The sequence below is a fragment of the Ursus arctos genome, unplaced genomic scaffold (genome assembly GCF_023065955.2).
Source record: "Ursus arctos isolate Adak ecotype North America unplaced genomic scaffold, UrsArc2.0 scaffold_9, whole genome shotgun sequence".
Lineage (NCBI taxonomy): Eukaryota > Metazoa > Chordata > Mammalia > Carnivora > Ursidae > Ursus > Ursus arctos.
This window is the reverse complement of record NW_026623111.1, coordinates 7,101,560-7,119,260: the sequence shown is the minus strand read 5'-3', so window position 1 is coordinate 7,119,260 and position 17,701 is coordinate 7,101,560. Positions and strand designations below refer to the sequence as shown.

Below are 17,701 nucleotides of genomic sequence, written 5' to 3'. Positions count from 1 at the left end.
TGTCCAGGAAACACAAGGCCCACCCTTTTCAAAGTGTTTTTTTTTAAGATTTATTTATTTATTTTGAGAGAGAGAGAGAGAGCATGAGCCAGAGGGGCAGAGGGACAAGGAAAGAGAATCCCAAGCAGACTCTGCACAGAAGGTGGGGCTGGAGGCAGGTCTCGATCCCACGACCTCTGAGATCACAAACCGAGGCACCCCTAGTCTTCTCGATGCTTTGCAGTAATGCTTTGTCTACTTTTGTTGGCAGGCCAGTACCAGGCTATCGACGAGCCTCTTCTGGAACGTGTAAGTCAGCCACTTCCCCTCCCTACTTGTCTGTCTTTGACATCGACAACGTGAGTGGCTCTTTTCAAGACACTTGGTGAATTTAAAGCAAAAACAACCACCACCACGAACTCTTCCAAATGGCATGATTTCCTAGCAGAGAAACCTGCATTTCAGTTCTTGGGTATAAACTGTCTTCCCACGATATACATTGTAAATCAAAGCATCACGCTGCACACCTTAAACTTACACAGTGATGTATCTCAGTTATTTCTCGATTGAACTGGAAAAAACAGATAAGTGGATAATAAGGCATTGATAGAGAGGCAAAAAAAAAAAGAAAAAGAAAAAAAAAGAACCTGTCTCCCAATTCCTCAGCTATGAAATGCAGATAAAAATTAACTCACATGGCCACTGCAAAGATGAAATAAGATGAAAATACCACCACATGGTGCTGGCAAGGGTTGACGAGAAAAGCACTTCCTAAGGCTCATGGTGAAATCTTAAATTGGAACTTTCTAGAAAGCCATTTCATAATAACCAATCAACATAAAAATGCCCACTTCCTTTGGCCCAGTAATCCTATGGTTGGGAATTTAAACTAAGAAAGTAATGTGAAATTTGGATTAATATGTAAACATACTCATTTGTATTTTATAATAATATAGTTAAACAGAAACCCTGGAATCATTCTAGATATTCAACAATAGAAAAAAAAACACTAACTAGATTATGACGTATTCATATGATAAAGCCATTAAGAGTATTGATAAGAATTTTAATGACAAAAGAAAATTTGAAATTTATAACATGAACTCAGCTACCTAATGTTATAAGTAAATGTATTGTTAAATTGTACATCATTTAAATAGTTTCAACTTGCATATCTATAGATGATATATGGAATAGGTAGCTAGATGAGAGGGAGAGAGAGAATCTGCCTGTAAAATCATTGGTTCTTTACTGTTTGAAAGACTTCTATAAGAATCTAATTAAAGCTATGGATCCTCGGGGTGCCTGGGTGGCACAGCGGTTAGCATCTGCCTTCGGCTCAGGGCGTGATCCCGGCGTTCTGGGATCAAGCCCCACATCAGGCTCTTCTGCTATGAGCCTGCTTCTTCCTCTCCCACTCCCCCTGCTTGTGTTCCCTCTCTCGCTGGCTGTCTCTATCTCTGTCGAATAAATAAATAAAAAATCTTAAAAAAAAAAAAAAGCTATGGATCCTCACCCCAGGACACACACACATACACACACACACACATAATTAATCAATCAACCAATCAATTGCAAAATATTTTATAAAGTAGGAGGCTTATGGACAGAAAATCCTGAATTTTTAGTTAAGAACCCCTGCTATTGATAGTAGGTTGATAATAGATTATTAGATAAATAGATGCAACGCATTATATTTAAAATAAAATTCTGTCTCTTTCTCATTCCAGAAAGAGATAAACCAAAATATTTATATTTGGTCCTGGGGGCAAGATTCGCAGGGTCTGTGTAGATTCTCTACAGACCTGGAGTGGTGGCTACTGTCCCTGCTTGTGTCCCTCTGTGCCCTGACCCCACAAAGTCTAGCAAGGAGATTAGACTAAAGATCTCTGTCTCAGATTCTTGTAACAGGTCCAAGATTTCCCGAAGGGACTGCGCTCTGCGGAGTCTTGGTAGTCGCCATGATAGTATGTAAATGATGCCCTTGCAACAAATGTCCGTCTGTCAAATCCCAGAAGAGTTGCTCCAGGTCAGAACGCACTTCTGTGTGCAGTTCTGAGGGAGAACAGCCCAGCCACCTTCCCCCCTTTGCCAGGTCAATTGTGACAACACCTGGAGTTCCCCTCCTCGCAGGCTTGCTTTGCCCTGGGCATTCAGCTCTACCAAAACTCAGTACATTAACTAGAGAGACAGGATCTACCATGGGCAGGTGCCACGGGCAGGTGTCAAAGTAGAAGCTTTATGGACATTCTACTCGATTAATCTCCAACTATAACCAAATAAAGCAGATTCGGCCATCTCCAATGTACAGATGGAGCATCTGAGTCAGAGGCTTTAAGTAACCTCCCCAAGGTCATAAAGTGGATCCACAGTTTAGATCTAGGAGTGGGCGACTCCATCCTGGAATCATGCTGTCCCCAAGCAGACTAATCCTATCATTCCCAACCAAGAACTCCCAGTCCGCGCCCTGCTTGCCTCTAAGACCAGACCAAGAAGGCAGGGTTTCATAGCTGTAATGCCGGGTTGCTGGGGGAACAGCATCCAAGCAACCATGCCAATGGTCCGACTCCAACTTTGTGTTCAGTGACCTAACCTCTTTCCTTTGGGTCATCAAGCTCCCCCTTTCTATCCTGTTCCTACTCCTGGGTCACTGTGTTGGTCCCTGTTCTCTTAGACCTGAGCCCCTTGAATTTTATAACTTCATAAACTGCCCGAGCCCTCAGTTCTTGTAGGACTCAAGCCTTGCTCTCCTTTAGGACCGCTCAGATAGGAATCAAGGGCAGCACACTGAGAGCCAAACTCGTAGTCTTCAGGGAGCCCACCTCCTTTGTGCTGTCCCATGGAGAACACTGACTTACTCTTGCATCGAATAAGCAGAGTTACTTAAAGTCCAAGGAAAGCCTGAAAGGCTGGTGAGTCCCCGTGGCACTCCTCCTTGCCTGGAAATCAGGCCCGTCTATGGTGCTGGCTTTACCTGTACCAAACTGCTTTGACAGAGCAATGATGGAAAAAGTCATGCACCTGGAGGCTTGGGGCTGGTAAACAACTTGTCTACATACACTAGAGAATTGGAATCGTACAGAGCTGGAATTTAAACATAAGCCTCTAATTCCAAGTCCTTCCACTATAATAAAACCACCTCCTAGATTGTTGTGTTTATACAATGAAATAAAGTACATAAAGCATCTAGCACATATAACGTCCTTAATAAACATTAGAGGGGCTTTAAGAGGAGGATGGCGACCTTGCTTTATCTCTGAATGTCTTCAATTGTCCTTAGTACAGCAGCAGCCACAGTAATATTTATAGCTACCATTTTTTGAGTGCTGACCATCAGGCATTTTGCTCAAAATTTTACATGCATTGTCTCATTTAACTTCTGGCTGCCGATGTCACTCTAGAACTCTGGGTGATTGTATTAGTGTGTGTGTGTGTGTGTGTGTGTGTATCACCTAATTCAAAAATAAATTTGAAGTGGCCTCTGATATAGATATCTCCCTAGAGAAATTATAGTATAAATGAAAAATTTTAAAAGATACTCATCATTACACTCTAAATCTAGTAAAAATCTATTATTCTATGTACTTGCTTATTTAACAAGCACACACTGAGAATCTACTATTGGCAAACAAACAAAAAAACCTCAGATATAGTTAAGGCTATAATGCAGTAACTTTAAGTCTTCAGTCTTTGACTATAAAATAATTGGGAGTCCAAAGAAAGAGTGAGTGGGCTGCCCAGTTCACGTAGCGTGACTATGATTGGCTGGGAAGGAGTGAAATGCTCTCTGCCGAGTTACAAAGGAACCTAAAAACTCAGAATCTGAGCCCAGGCTGCCACTCTCTGCCATTGCGCTCTCCAGTTAAAAGTCAACATTATGGATGTTGCAACACAAGGAATGTCCTAGATTCTTCACCCTTCATCTTAAGCTCAGAACAATTTTAATACCTGGAGCTGGATTCTAATTGGATGTGGCAGACGACCTGGTTCTGCCCATCAAAGGCACCTATGGCCCATGTGGCTTTCAGAAGTCACCATTCCCAGTGTCTCTATTTGTAAAAGAACGATCTAAGTTCTTAAACCTGGGGCCAAACTGGGGGATGTGCATGCAAATCTCTTGTAACTGGACCTGTTATTCACAGCCATGGCCATTTGGAGTCTTAGCGGAAACTCTGAGATGAGGGATCTTTCTGTATGAAAGACCGCTGAGATTAGTATTGGGGCTGAAACACAGCACAATGCTGAACCCAAATCCCAACACACAGATGCAGATTCCAGAACATCTGTGATGATGATTACGTCTCCTGCTGAGTGGTACCAAGCCATCCCCAGTGTTCAGACTTGGAGCTCATTATTAGTATATAGAAATACAACTGAAATTTGTGTATTGACCATGTATCCTCACACCTTGCTGAATTATTAGTTTTAAAAAGTTATTAGTTCTAATAATTAGTTCTAATAATTATTAATTCTAATTTTAGTTCCTTCAAATGTTCTACATACAAGATCCCATCATCTGCAAATAGATCTCCTTTCTGCTTTGAAAGGCTCATGTGATTACATTGGACCACTCAGGTGATCCAGGATAATATCCTTAATTTAAGGAAAGCTGATGAGTAATCTTAAGTACATCCTCAGTGTCCCTTCATAGCAGCACCCAGATTATTATTTGATCTAATAACCAAAAATGGGACTATTTGAGGACATCTATAGGATTCTGCCTACCACAAGAATTTAACTGCCCAGACCCCAGATTCTTAAATGTTTCCAGCTAAGAGAATCTATACCACTCCGCCAGCTAGCACTGTAGCCTCTCACGTTTGTTATGACTGTACCTTCCCTTGACTCACTCAGCCGTTCCCTCCTGCTCAGGAAAGGAACTTTGCTGCGACAGTTCTGGATGGAGCGAACGACCACAGGGATGGCGACTATGAAGACCCTGAGCTTCACATGGTAAAGGCGTGGCAATCGATACAAATTTTACCGGCCAGGCCTATAAAGGAATCGGAATATGCAGGTAACATCTGGGGTCTAAAATCTGGGGATGCACATCCACAGTGCGATACTGCACAGTAATTAAAGCCCCAGCTTCCGAATGAAACAACTCTAGGCTAAAATCCTGCCTCTGTGGCTTCCTAGCCGTGCGGCTTGAGCAAGCCTAAAAAATTCATTTTCTCTCCCTGAAAGTGGTGTTCATAATAACAGAACTTACTCTCTGAGAGTTCTTTCAAGTTCTCACCAGGGCACTTGGCACAGGGTCGGAGCCCTGTAACTACTGGTTGTTCCTATCACAATGCTCTTCCTGAGTCCTACGACAACCGGCGAGCACGGCAGAGAGTGGACAGGCAGGGCTGTGGGCAGCATGGGAAATTTAAGAAAGAGTTTGCATAATGGAGAGTGGCGTGCAAGGGAAGAATTTGCAACTTGGCTGACTTGTTTTATAGGTAGCCAGCATATATATGGTCCCAGGACTTGGCAGCAAAGCCAAGCTTTTTAAGAGTAAGGAAGACATAATTTCACATCCACCCTGCCTCTTCCCAACTGGGGCGCACAGGGCAGCCTCAGCGAGTTCTCCGAATTGTAGATACAGCACAGGGCTGTCAGGGAATAGAGGAAGAAGCGCTTGTGATTTCGGAGGGCCTGACCCACTGGGATGTGTCTAGAGAAGTTCCTTTGGAAAGAAGCACCTTGTAAATAGTGATGAAACTCCTTTGTTCATTCACTCGACAAGCAATTACTGAGTACCTGCCATGTGCAGTTACTGTGTTAGGATTGATCAGGTGACACAAAGATAAACAAAGCATGATCCACATTGTCAGGAAGGTCATGGTCCAGTGGCAGATGCAGAGAGATCATCAGAGAAATAGGATAGACTACGTTAGGTGTGTACCGTAGAAAGAAGAACCAGGGGTGGGTGTTGGTAGGTGGGATCTAGAAAGATGCACAAAGGGCGTAACACGGCAAAGGGCTTGAAGGATGAGAAGGAGCTCCCAGGGGCTGAGAGTGAAGGACTCTCAAGTCCAGACTCTGGCATTCACACGTACGGACCAGGAGGAATACACGTCCTCCTCCTTGGGCTTCGATCTCCTAATCTGTCCGCTCGAAGTACAACTGCCTGCCTCATACCTATGTTGTGATGATTCAATGAGTTTGTAGGTGTGCACATATCTTGTAAATTGTAATGTGCTGAGTCCACATAAGGTAAGACTTTGATTTTTTTCTCTTTTCACAGATACACGCTGTTTCAAGGGTGTGATGGACACTCCCCATCCCCTAGACATCAAGACCTCTGTCCCCATGGAGCGCCATCACTGGCACACACAGATGGGGCTGGAAAAAGTGAGTAAAGATTTGACCATGTGAACCAGACATGGGCAGGGCAATTCCTAGCAGCTGGGAGCTTCCGCATCTCTCATTCCCAAGGCATCTTGCTGGTGATGAGCACGTGGAGGTCAGCAAGGTGCAGGGGAACTGGCTTGTATGACTGCTGACATCGTGGTCCTGGGGAAGGCGCACCAAGAAGAGAGGAGAACTAGCATCGAGAAGGTGTTCTGTGCGGCATCAGGGTGGGGACTCTTCACAGGCATCGCACCTGAGTCTTGTCTCCTTTTCCAGAAGCAGAATTTGACTCAGATGTTGTTGATGATAACATGTCATTTTGCCCAGATTGTAGGCCCAATGCTGGCAGCTGGTCACTGGGTGGCAAGGAGTAAGTCAAACCACCTCTCTTGAGCCCCTTTGAAAGCTCGTCTGTAAAAGGGAACGAAAATCCCTATCGTGCTTTACTTCAAAAGGCCATTTGGACACCACATACGAGAAACGTGTGAAAATACCTGTGAATACAAGTGCTCTAAACATATATACGGAATCTCACTTTTAATAACCCTCTTGCTGATGCTTCATTTCCTTAATGCGGACACACAAATGAACCACTCCTGGCGTTTCAGGGGTTTACCAGGCACGGTGCTATGTGACATTTTGTGTCTGTATTCTCTGTACAGACATATTTCATGCAAGAGAGTCCCTGTGTCATATATGCCCTTTTTTTCTTTTCCTCTTAAGTTCTGCTTATAAAATGCTTTCCCATGTTATAAACAAGCATTAATGGCATAATCTTTATAGATATCTCATACCTCATTATGGGATTTTTAATTATTTTACTTAACCATTGAGTGAAAACATTTTAAAAGCGTTGATACATATTGTGAAATTCTTTCCTGAAAAATTGCTTCGATTTACCCTCCTGGAAACCTTGTATGAGAATGTGCACTTCCCAGGACTCTCACCAAAACTGTATTAATCACATTTTTAAAGGGATTTCACTGTTTTTTTTTAATTTGTACCACATTTATTAGTGAGCATGAACACGCTTTGAAATATTTATAGCGCATTCCTCCTTGTGCATTATTTGTTCACATTGTCTATCTAGTTAACTTGAGGGCTTCTGTTAATATTGATAAGCAAAGGAAACTACAGATATTACCAAGCAATGTCATTTACGCAGAACACATCCAGGAGAGTTTGGGAGAACAGGATGAGAGATGAAATATTGAACACGTCTGCTTTACACAGGCACCAAGCTAAACTTTAATCATTCATTCAACAAATTCATTCAAGAAATATGTGTTGCGTGCCTGCCATGGACCAGACACAGTGATAAGCTCCCACATGCGTTGGTAAATAACCAAGGCCCTGTGCTCATGAAACTTCTGTACTGGTGGGAGGAGACTGGAAACAAATAAATAAGCAAATAAATAAATAATAGACAATATGTTAAGTGATAAATACTTTGAAAAAAATCATTAAAGCAGGGTAAGGATAGTCAAGGAAGGTCTTCCTGAGTAGAGATGGGAATGAATGAATAAATGCATGAATGAATGAATGAATGAATGACATTTAATCCTTAAAACACCCTTGCAAGATGAGCATTATAATCCCCATTTTAACAGCTCCAACTTTTATGAGCTCTTTGAGCCAGTTACTTACCTTCTCTGAGCCCTTATTATCTTAGCTATAAAATCTCATCGCTGTTAGGATAACACAGAGCACAGTGCCTAGCATGAAGCAGGCAGTCAACAGTTGACCTCTCCTTGAGGACAGGGACCGTTTTAGCCCCAGGACCTAGCACAGTACCTAGTAAGAGGATTTCAGGAGATTGTCGTTAAATGGAGGGAAATGAACAAACTCTCAATCATTTGAACTGAATCTTGAAATATGAGTAGCTGTTTAATAGGCAAAGAGACCCAAGCTCGACTGACTTATGTCCACATGGAACCCTTTTTCAGCCTGGTCTTCAAAGTTCTCAGGTGAATATTTGCTACCGTCAGCAAGATCTGCCATTGGGGCAGCCCCCCGGGGGTTGCTGGACAGGGAGGAGACGCTTCAGGGCTCTCATCGCCGGAGCATAAAGCACATTCAGGAACAGTAAGAACTGTACAGCGGCTGGACCAGTGGCCTAAGATACAAGTTCTGGTCTGGTTATGAAAGAATAGAGAATGTTCACCCAAAAACTGAGCTTCCCTTTCCCCCAGAACTCACTGATTCATTCTCCTTTACATGTAAGTATGCCTTTGTGAGAAGAATTTTTTTTTTAAGATAATTCTCGTTGGAGTTTTTAAAACAACTCTGCAGCAATTTAAGCCTCCATCCCTATTACTTTATATTTCCTTCATAATATCTTTGTAGTTTTCTGTTACAATACAGATTTCTTCCTTTAGCCAGATCACTTTGCAAGTGGAACTGTAACCTCAGCATGTCAAGTCAAGTGAAATCATGTGAGAAAAAGGATACGGGAGACTCAGCACAATTTTGGCCGGGGGCAAGGGGGGGGAGTCGAATTATTAATTAAGTAAGGATTTGGCCTCCATTCAGATAAGAAGAAGTTTTCATCTTATGATCAATGCTTGAATAATCACATTTTTATGAGACACAGATTCTGTCTTTCATTATAGCCTCATGCTCAGGAGTTAATTCTTACAAGTTCTGCATTCTGCACGTTGACGTTGAGATTAAACTACCTATGAAAGGGATGTTCAATAATCCTGAGGAGAGGCCAGTTCTTACCTAGACTCCTCAGGTTGGTTACAATGGTCTTCGACCACTAAGCTTCTCCCATCTTTCCATTTAGTGAGCACTTGCTATGTACCACTGTGCTCAACAATGCGGATGAAAAATGAGCCAGTGCCCCCAGTCTAATGGAGGAGGCAGCGGCCCAAACTGGCAGTTCCAACGTCATGTGAGGTGCTAAGGCAGAGGTGAGCCTGGTACAGAAGCTGCACCACTTAGCCCAGCGAGAGGCTTTTGAGAAGCCTTCTGGAGGAAGCAGGGCAAAGTGGTCTTTGACACATCGTTGCACGGTCGGTCATCAGTGGTTCTCATCAGATCCTCATCAGGGACCATTCTGCCCCCTAGGACCAGGGGGGAGTGCTACTGACTTCTAAGGGTGGGGGACAGGGATGCTGCTAAAATGACTACTATGCCCAGGGCAGCCCTCACAGCAAGGAATTATCCAGCCCCAGCTCTCAGCGGTGCTGAGGTTGAGAAATCTGTGTTATAATGTGTTATAATATGATAGGAGCTCAGACCTGTGTGCATGTTTGAGTCCTTTAAAATTCAAGCTCTTATTCCTCTTTTTCCCTCAGAATATTTATTTGTGCCCACTATAAATATTTATCTGACAGAAAATGGGAGCAGCCCCCTTGGGAGGGGCAGAAAATATTCCCAGCCCTGGGATCCTATGCTAACACCATCAGAGGGCACTTACTGCTGGGGAAGGTGTGGGGCAAAGAAGCTCCTGCACACAAAAGGGCCAAATGGATCCAAATGTCCAAAGACACCAAATTAATTTGGCCACCAAAGGGGAAAAGTGCGGGAATGCTGAGGAAGCCCCATCCCTAGCTCCCAAGCACACAGGGCCCATCTAAGACAGAGACAAGAGAGAACCTCTCCTGCTCCTATAACCAGGCTAGCAGTGGGAGGTGGGCACAAGCATTGAGAGACCTCATCTGTAAGGCAGATACACAGAGAAGGCTGAAAGCCGAGGGTGCAACAGAACACTGAAAAACCCATCCAGCCCCAGCCTCCACAGAGTAACCCTGAAGGAACCGGAAGCTGTAAAGGAGGCTATAGCAATGACAATGTCAAAATGACACTCAACTCTTGCTAGACTGATGGACCATCAGAAGAACCACGTACATTCCAGGCATATACTGTGGTTCGGAGTTCCACAGAGGAAAAGAAACAGACATTGAGCATCACAGGGTAAGAAGTAACAGGGGATCCAGTGACCCTCCCCCCACACCCATCCACCTCAGCTACCTCAACTTGATGCCAATAAAGGGTAATGCTATGACCTATATTAGTCAGGGTTCTCTAGAAACATAAGAGATAGATAGATAGATAGATAGATAGATAGATAGAGAGAGACATAGAGACATAGAGACATAGAGACATCGAGACATCGAGACATAGACATAAAAGAGTGATTATGTTGGCTCCGTCCTATGATCTGCCATCTGAAAGCTGGAGCTCCAGGAAAGCCAGTGGTGTAAGTTCTAGTCTGAGTCCAAAAGCCCTGAGAACCAAGAGAACCAATGATGTAAATTTCAGTCTAGGGCAGGAGAAGACCAATATCTCAGCTCAACACTCAGGTACAGAGACAAATTCTCCTTTCCTTTGCCTTTTTTATTCTATTCGGGCCCCAATGGATTAACTGATGCCCACCCACACTGGGGAGGACCATATGCCTTACTCAGTCTACTGACTCAAATGCCAGTCTCATCTGGAAACACCTTCACAGACGCACCCAGAAATAATGTTTCACCAATTACCTGGGCACTCTGTGGACCATCATAGACCCCACTGCTGTCCTAGGCTTAAAGTCTTTCAAAAACACTGGGCATCATTATGATATCTTCATTTTCTTCTTCACCCTCTTGACTAGCAAGTGTAGAACCCTTAATGGTTGACCAATGCCTTTAATAATATGAATAATGAAAGCTAACAACTCTTAAGCTTTATTGGTGCCATTCCCTGTTTTAGGCACCTTGCATGGTGTGTCTCCTGTAACTGTCCCATCCTCATGATGTACCAGTACTTTTGTTACCTTAATTTCACAAATGAGGAAACCGAGGCTCAGAAGGTTACGTGACTTGCCACGTTCTCATAGCCAGCACGTGATGAGGGTGAAATCGCAATCGGGCACCCACACGAGGCCACACTCTCATCTGCCTGCTTGATCACTGTCATAGACTTGACCACGTATATTGGTTTTCATAATAACTCAAGGATCTGAATTGACTAGTTTCCCTATTAAAAGATTAAAAATTTAAGGCTTATAATATGGCAAATGCCTTCGCAAAGTTTCACAGCAATAAGAGGCAGGACTGGATCTCAAACACAAGTATTTTTATGCCAAATACAATCCGAGGCCATGACACTGGTCACTGGCACGGTGGTTCACATATTTACGTTTATTTACGTGCATTGAGTGACGCTAGTTATACACATATGGTGATTCTCTAAGAATGATGAGTCCAGGGACTTATGTCTTGACCCTGGGGAGTAACCATACAGAGTGGCAACACATTCGATGGTGTCACAGTCACAGCTGAAGAGATAATGGTGCCATGTTGTCTTCCACAGGTGGACAAACCCATTTCCAAGGATTCCAGAAACCAACATGTTAAAGGTAAAGTCAAGTCACAAAGTTTGACATGCAAGGATATTTCTTTGCTTCCAAGAACTTTGTTGGTGGTCACAGGTTATCTTTGTTGGTGGTTACAGGTTATCTTAAACAGGGCGATCTATTGGCCCGTCCTTCACGAAATAACTACGTTTGGAAAGGCTCTCACACATCCTATGCCTTTTTATCACCTTACCTTATTGATGAAGAAATTGATTGTGAAAATTCATATTCCATGGCTGTGCGATTTCAGAAAGGAATTGCTTTGAAACATATGGGTTGCATTAAATATATAACTAAGTTATTTCTCCAAGCATATCCCCAGTAAAATCACAAGATAGAAATCTAATTTTAAAACGTTGATTAATTCATATGAAAACAGATTTTGAAAGCTTTAGGCAAAGCAACTCAATTTGGAGATGAAGATACAGGTAGGAAGCTAAAGGGAAATAATCAATTTCAGTAGTGCTGGAAGCACAAATGGAGGAGAGCCAAAGAAATTTAATTGGATCATACACATTATAGCTCCTCTCATCATCTCCCCCATGCTCCATCTTCTTTCACAATGTCCTATTGGAAAAGATGGCAATGATTTACACTTCCCAGTACTTGAAATATATCAAATTCATCCTTTATGGGTCTAATGCTATATTCTATAACATATTATTAACATCACATTTTCTTTAATGGGAAGGTGTAACAGTTAGGGTCCTAACAGGAAACAGATGGGGCACCCAAATTAGGATGACTTAAGGAAGTTTATTTACAAAGGAACCATTTACTGAGGAGGGGGGAGGGATGATGTGGGAACTGGGGCTAAGAGCAGTGGCGCTTTCACCACCCCTAGGCCCAAAGGAATGAGGGGACAATTACAGAAAACCAGAAGAAGCACACCACCTTGAGAGGAGGGACACCACAAGCCCAAGTGAGCCTCATGGAGGGGAAGCCAAAGGAACACATGCCCACCAACTTCCCTCTCCAACCTGCCTCTGAATTCCTGCAGGGACGATCCAATGACCGAACCCAACCAGAAACCAAAGGGCAGGTTGGTCAATATGTGGTCCATGCTGGTTGGTCCCCAGGGATGGAGAGTGGGTTGGAGCAGGATGGAGATGGAGGAGGATGGAGGGGCCTCCAGGGGCACAGAGAAAATCCCTACAACAGGAAGCATGATGGAAGGAGAAACCAGAGTAGCTAAAACACAGGCTCTGCCCCTCCCTGACTGTGTGACCTTAAGTAAGGCACCTAACCTTTCTGGATCTCATTTTCCTCCTCTTCAAAGTGTGAAGTGGGTAGGGTTTTTATGACTATTCATTCAGTTCAGGAGCATTCAGAGAGGCAGGAAAATCTAGCTGTTCTCAAGTCCTTCCTCCTCTCAGTCCTGCACAGCCTGACAGACTCGTCTGTCTTCCTTCCATACCACCCCCAAACCCCCCAAAATAGCAACTTCCAAATCAGTGCTTCCTTAGTCTTTAAAATGCCGGTACGTTCAACGTACATAGCACTAGATTCAGAGGTCTTCTCCACGAACTCATGTGTTTAGTCCCTGGAAACCTGGTGAATTACGTAGACAAAGTATTTTCACACCTCTTGACAGAGAAAGGGACCAGAAGCACACAGGGATCCCAGATCAGACCTTCATCATTTGATACACAAATGTTCCACATCATTCCACAACCCTCACAGGCACTCGTTGAGAAATGAGTCCTGGAGAGAGAGCAGACAAGAAGTGGACAATTTCTTCCTTTTTTATGGTTCACCATAGACATCCAACTTCACTTCCTTGATTGCAGAAGCTTCTTTGACCGTTATTCTACATGTCAACATGTCTGCTGGTCTATTAAGATGCTTCCAATCCCCATTCCAACATGTACGTTGAGGGCGCACTTCCCCCCACACCTCCAAACATCCTCGGGCTCCAGCCGTGTCTACGACTCAACCCAATTCTGATACTATCCACCCAGCATCAGATTCCACAAGTTGAGGGCTCAGTCCTACAAGACTGACCCCCTTCAGATGCCAGTCACAAGCCCAGATTGTCACCCACGCTTCCGACAGACCGGCGATAGATTGGAGGTTCCAATGACCACCCCCCCTTCTTAGGTTCCACTAAATTTGCTAGAGAAGCTCACAGAACTCAGAGCAACATTTTACTCACTAGATTACAGTTTATAACAAAGGGATATAAGTCAGGAAGAGCCAGACGGAAGAGACGCACAGGATAAGATATGCAGGAAAGGGTGTGGCGCTCCCATGCTTCCTGGATCTCCAACCCAAAAGCTCTTGGAACACCTACCTTTTCGGTTTTTACGGAAGCTTCATTACATTGGCATAATTGATGAAATCACTGGGACCTGACAAGTGAACTCAATCTCAAGCTTCTCTCCCCTCCCAGGGGTGAGTGTGGGAAGTACAGAAAGTTCCAGCTCTCTAGTCACATGGCGGGCTCCCCCACCCCACCATCCTCAGGTGCAAAAGTCACCTCCTTAACAGAAGAAAAGACACCTCTATAGCTCTCACCACTTAGGAAATTCCAAGGGATTTCAGGGCTCTGTGCCAGAATCCTGGAGATGAGGACCAAATATATATGTCTTATTATAAATCACAGTATCAAAACTATCCATGCATATATTTATCTATACTTTGCCTGAGCTCACAAAGATATTGAGGTAGTTAACAAAAACTTACATAGTAAAATAGAAGAAAATAAAAATAAAATCCTAGGATAAATCTAGGTAGACTATAACATTAAGGCAAAGATAAAATTCAGGACCCTCAGGTACACATCAGTACATTCTATTAAAATTAAATTACTGCCTCAGCTCTCAGCTTTCTGGTAGTCTAAGCGAACAGGGGATCATGCTTCTTTATGTGGTATTAATTGCCCATAATAGAAAAGCAAACTCATTCCTAAGGAAGCACAACAAGGACATATCTTTCAGAGTTATGCCAATGCTGTCAATTTTGCAGCGAATGTAGGCTGGTATACGGGGACCCTGGCTGCAAAAATATGACTGTTTTTGAAAAGGAGCCCCCCATGGAGACAGCATGCAGGACATCAGTGAATGCAGAGAGCTCCCAGAATTGAAGCTAGTAGGGAGTAGGGGTGGTTGCACGGAAAACTTCTCCAGCAAGAGTTATTCTCTTTACATCCTCTCTTCCTACACTTCCCTAATTGATGGTTCTCCATCACCCCCCAGAGCTCTAAGGAACCACACAGAGAAGGAAGCTTAAAGGGGCGAAATTAATATGAATACCCCCATTTTTAGGATCAGGCATCTTGCTGGAGAATGCTTGAATGATTTATGTGTTTATTACAAAATTCTGTATTTTTGATGCAAACACATTCTCAGATAATTTATTCATTCTCACAAAATGTCATGGAAAAAAACATATCGGTGGTTCAGCAATGACAGAATTTTATGGTGATATTTTTCATCAAGTTGAGCAGTTATAGATTTATGTTAATGTTCACTTCATGTCATTTTTCTTGTAATCGTATTCTGACATTATCTGGAAACTGTCAGATTTCAAGACCTTATCTTCCCTGAAGCTTGGGGTTTTTTTTTAATTCTAAAAATGGGTGAAAGTTTATTTGGGGGCAATTTATATATAATATAGTAATATAGCTTGTTTATGACAAGCCATTAGCACGCACCCAAATCCAGAAAAAAACTGTCTTCTTTTCAGAGGAGAGCTGTAATGTTCAAATATAGTGTGGCTTAGCTTCTTAATGCTGAGAATAAAGGACGTTAAAGTGAATTTCTCTTTGCCTCAGATGTGAACCAAGCACAGACTGTGAACCAATTTTCTTTGAGGTGACAAGCATACCAGATGCAAGAATGAATTTATAACGAAATACAATAAACTATCCAAGAAAAGAAAGAGAATTATGCACAGGTGACTGGAGGTGTACATCCAAGAACACGAGCTTGGGTGAAAAGAAGCAAAATAGAATCCACATAATGCCGTCAAAAGGCCTTTCTTCTCGTTTGTTTTTAGAGGACTTGGGATGCCAACAAAATTAGAATCAGAAATGAGTTTGAGTTAATCTTTAACTCCCTCATTTTATGCAAGGAAATCTAGCAAGAGAAGTGGCTCCCTCAAGGTCACAGAGACCAGAGCCTAGACCAGAACCCAAGGTTTTTGTCAATGATGGCAAGGTCTCCAGAGTTTTGCTGTATTTGCTAGTATCTAAATCCATTCTGCAAACTCCCCCTCCCGTTTCCTGTTATCCCACACATCCAAACTCTGCAAGGCTTAGTGCTGGTTATGAATTGATGGGCGATACTGTCCCCTAGTGGCAGAATATGGCAACACAGAACATAGCAAAAATGATGGAATTTGGCAACCTGTAGACTGTATTTTAAACAAAAATAAAAAGCCTTGGACCACAGAGAGGATCAGAAATAAATTTAAGATTATTCTCCTATCATTTTAGATTTAAATTTATTTCAGACACAACCCGTGGCTCAAAAGCAACAGAAGTTGATGTTATAAATGTTATAAATTTTATAAAAAGTCTTCATTAATAGGACTACAGGAAAGCATTTTGTCTCCCTATCACACACAGAAAATAATAAGGCTCAGAGAAAAGGAAGGGCATCTGATAAGTGCTCGTTTTAACAAATACGGTTTTATGAAAGAGAAATATAAAGCAGCCACAAACGAAGGAACCGCAAACAAGAGAGTTGGCACACTGTGTGATAACTGCCAGGGTAACGGGACACTTTGTTTAAAATTACTTGTTCCAGGCACTGAATAGCATAGGACCTTAGACCATGGGGAGCCCACAGTCTGGTCCAGTCAACACTAAGTGTTCTGGGAACTCAACAAAGAACATACTTAATTCTGCCTACAGGGAGAATTGTGTGTCCCGGGAAGGCTTCACAGAGCAAGGGACATTGGACTGAGATGGGAGACAATGACCTCACGGGAAGTGAAACATGACTTCTGATGGTCAGAAACAGCTAAAATGTGGTTGCATGCATGTGAGCCCTGGGGACTCGGAGCCCTGGGTTCACATCCCAGCACCACTGCTTTCCAAATACGAGAACTCCAAGGATCGTAACTTCTCCACGTTAGTCTCCATTTCTCTAGAATGGAGAAGATACCCGCTATACCATATGATATCTGTCTGTTTGAAAGGTAAGAACCAGTGAAAACCTATAGCATCATCATTGACACGTGGTGGACCCTCCAGGGAGGGCTACTGAACTGCCCAGAGTCACAGGGTTCTGGGCTCCCCCTGACTCTTCCCTTTCTCACAGCCCTCGGGCGTCTCCCTGACTCTCTATGCTAAAACCATTTCATGCTCTATCCAGTCTGGTGTTCAGCACACAAAATAAATCTTGTAGATGAATGTAAAAAGCAAGCTAGCCTCCTCCATCACAGGGACCAACGTCTATTGAACGTTGTTTTCCCTACAGCAAACACATAGCCCTGTGCTGCACGCATAGTGGATGCATAATAAATATTTATTCAATCAAGTCTAAAATTTAGCCCCTTTTAATAGCGTATTCAGTCAGCATCGCCAGGTGTCACTGGACCACCTAGAGACAACCCTGTGACCCTCAGTCATGCACCCCCATGAGGTGGGGGCCTGAAGAGGAGCAAGTCAAGAGGCCTGGGTTGCTCGCTTCTGGTCCCATCTCTTTCTCTGCTTCTAAATCTAGGCAAATGATATTCCCTCCCCAGGCCTTAGTATCCCATCTGTAGAAAGCAGAACACAATGGTCTCTAGCACTTCATGAATCCATGGGTATCGTTCAGGCATACAAACCCACCCACCCCACTGCCCACGTCACCCCCTGAAGTCTTAGTCCTTCACGTGCCCTGCCTGCCCTTCCTCGCTCCATTCCCTGAGACAGCCAGGTCAGCGGAGAAGACCTCTCCCCAGGTTTGTATGGGGAAGATGCTTCTACCCCATATCCATCCCTAACCCCAACACACAGCTGTTGAAGCACACGGTCAAGTGTGGGCTGGCATACTTGCTGCTGAGACTGCACTTTCTGACCTGATCGGAGCAGTCGCTAAAGAA

At 43.4% G+C, this 17,701-nt stretch overlaps 1 protein-coding gene across 1 annotated transcript in view; it reads left to right on the top strand.

Annotated features, from left to right (window-relative positions):
- The window catches only part of CLNK (cytokine dependent hematopoietic cell linker), a 151,833-nt gene that overhangs the window by 93,084 nt on the left and 41,048 nt on the right, over positions 1–17,701 (top strand). The window contains exons 5-8 of the mRNA XM_026514413.4: positions 251–288; positions 4,852–4,996; positions 6,212–6,318; positions 11,623–11,668. Of these exons, the coding sequence (XP_026370198.2) occupies positions 251–288; positions 4,852–4,996; positions 6,212–6,318; positions 11,623–11,668 (336 nt within the window). The remainder of the gene's footprint in view (positions 1–250; positions 289–4,851; positions 4,997–6,211; positions 6,319–11,622; positions 11,669–17,701) is intronic.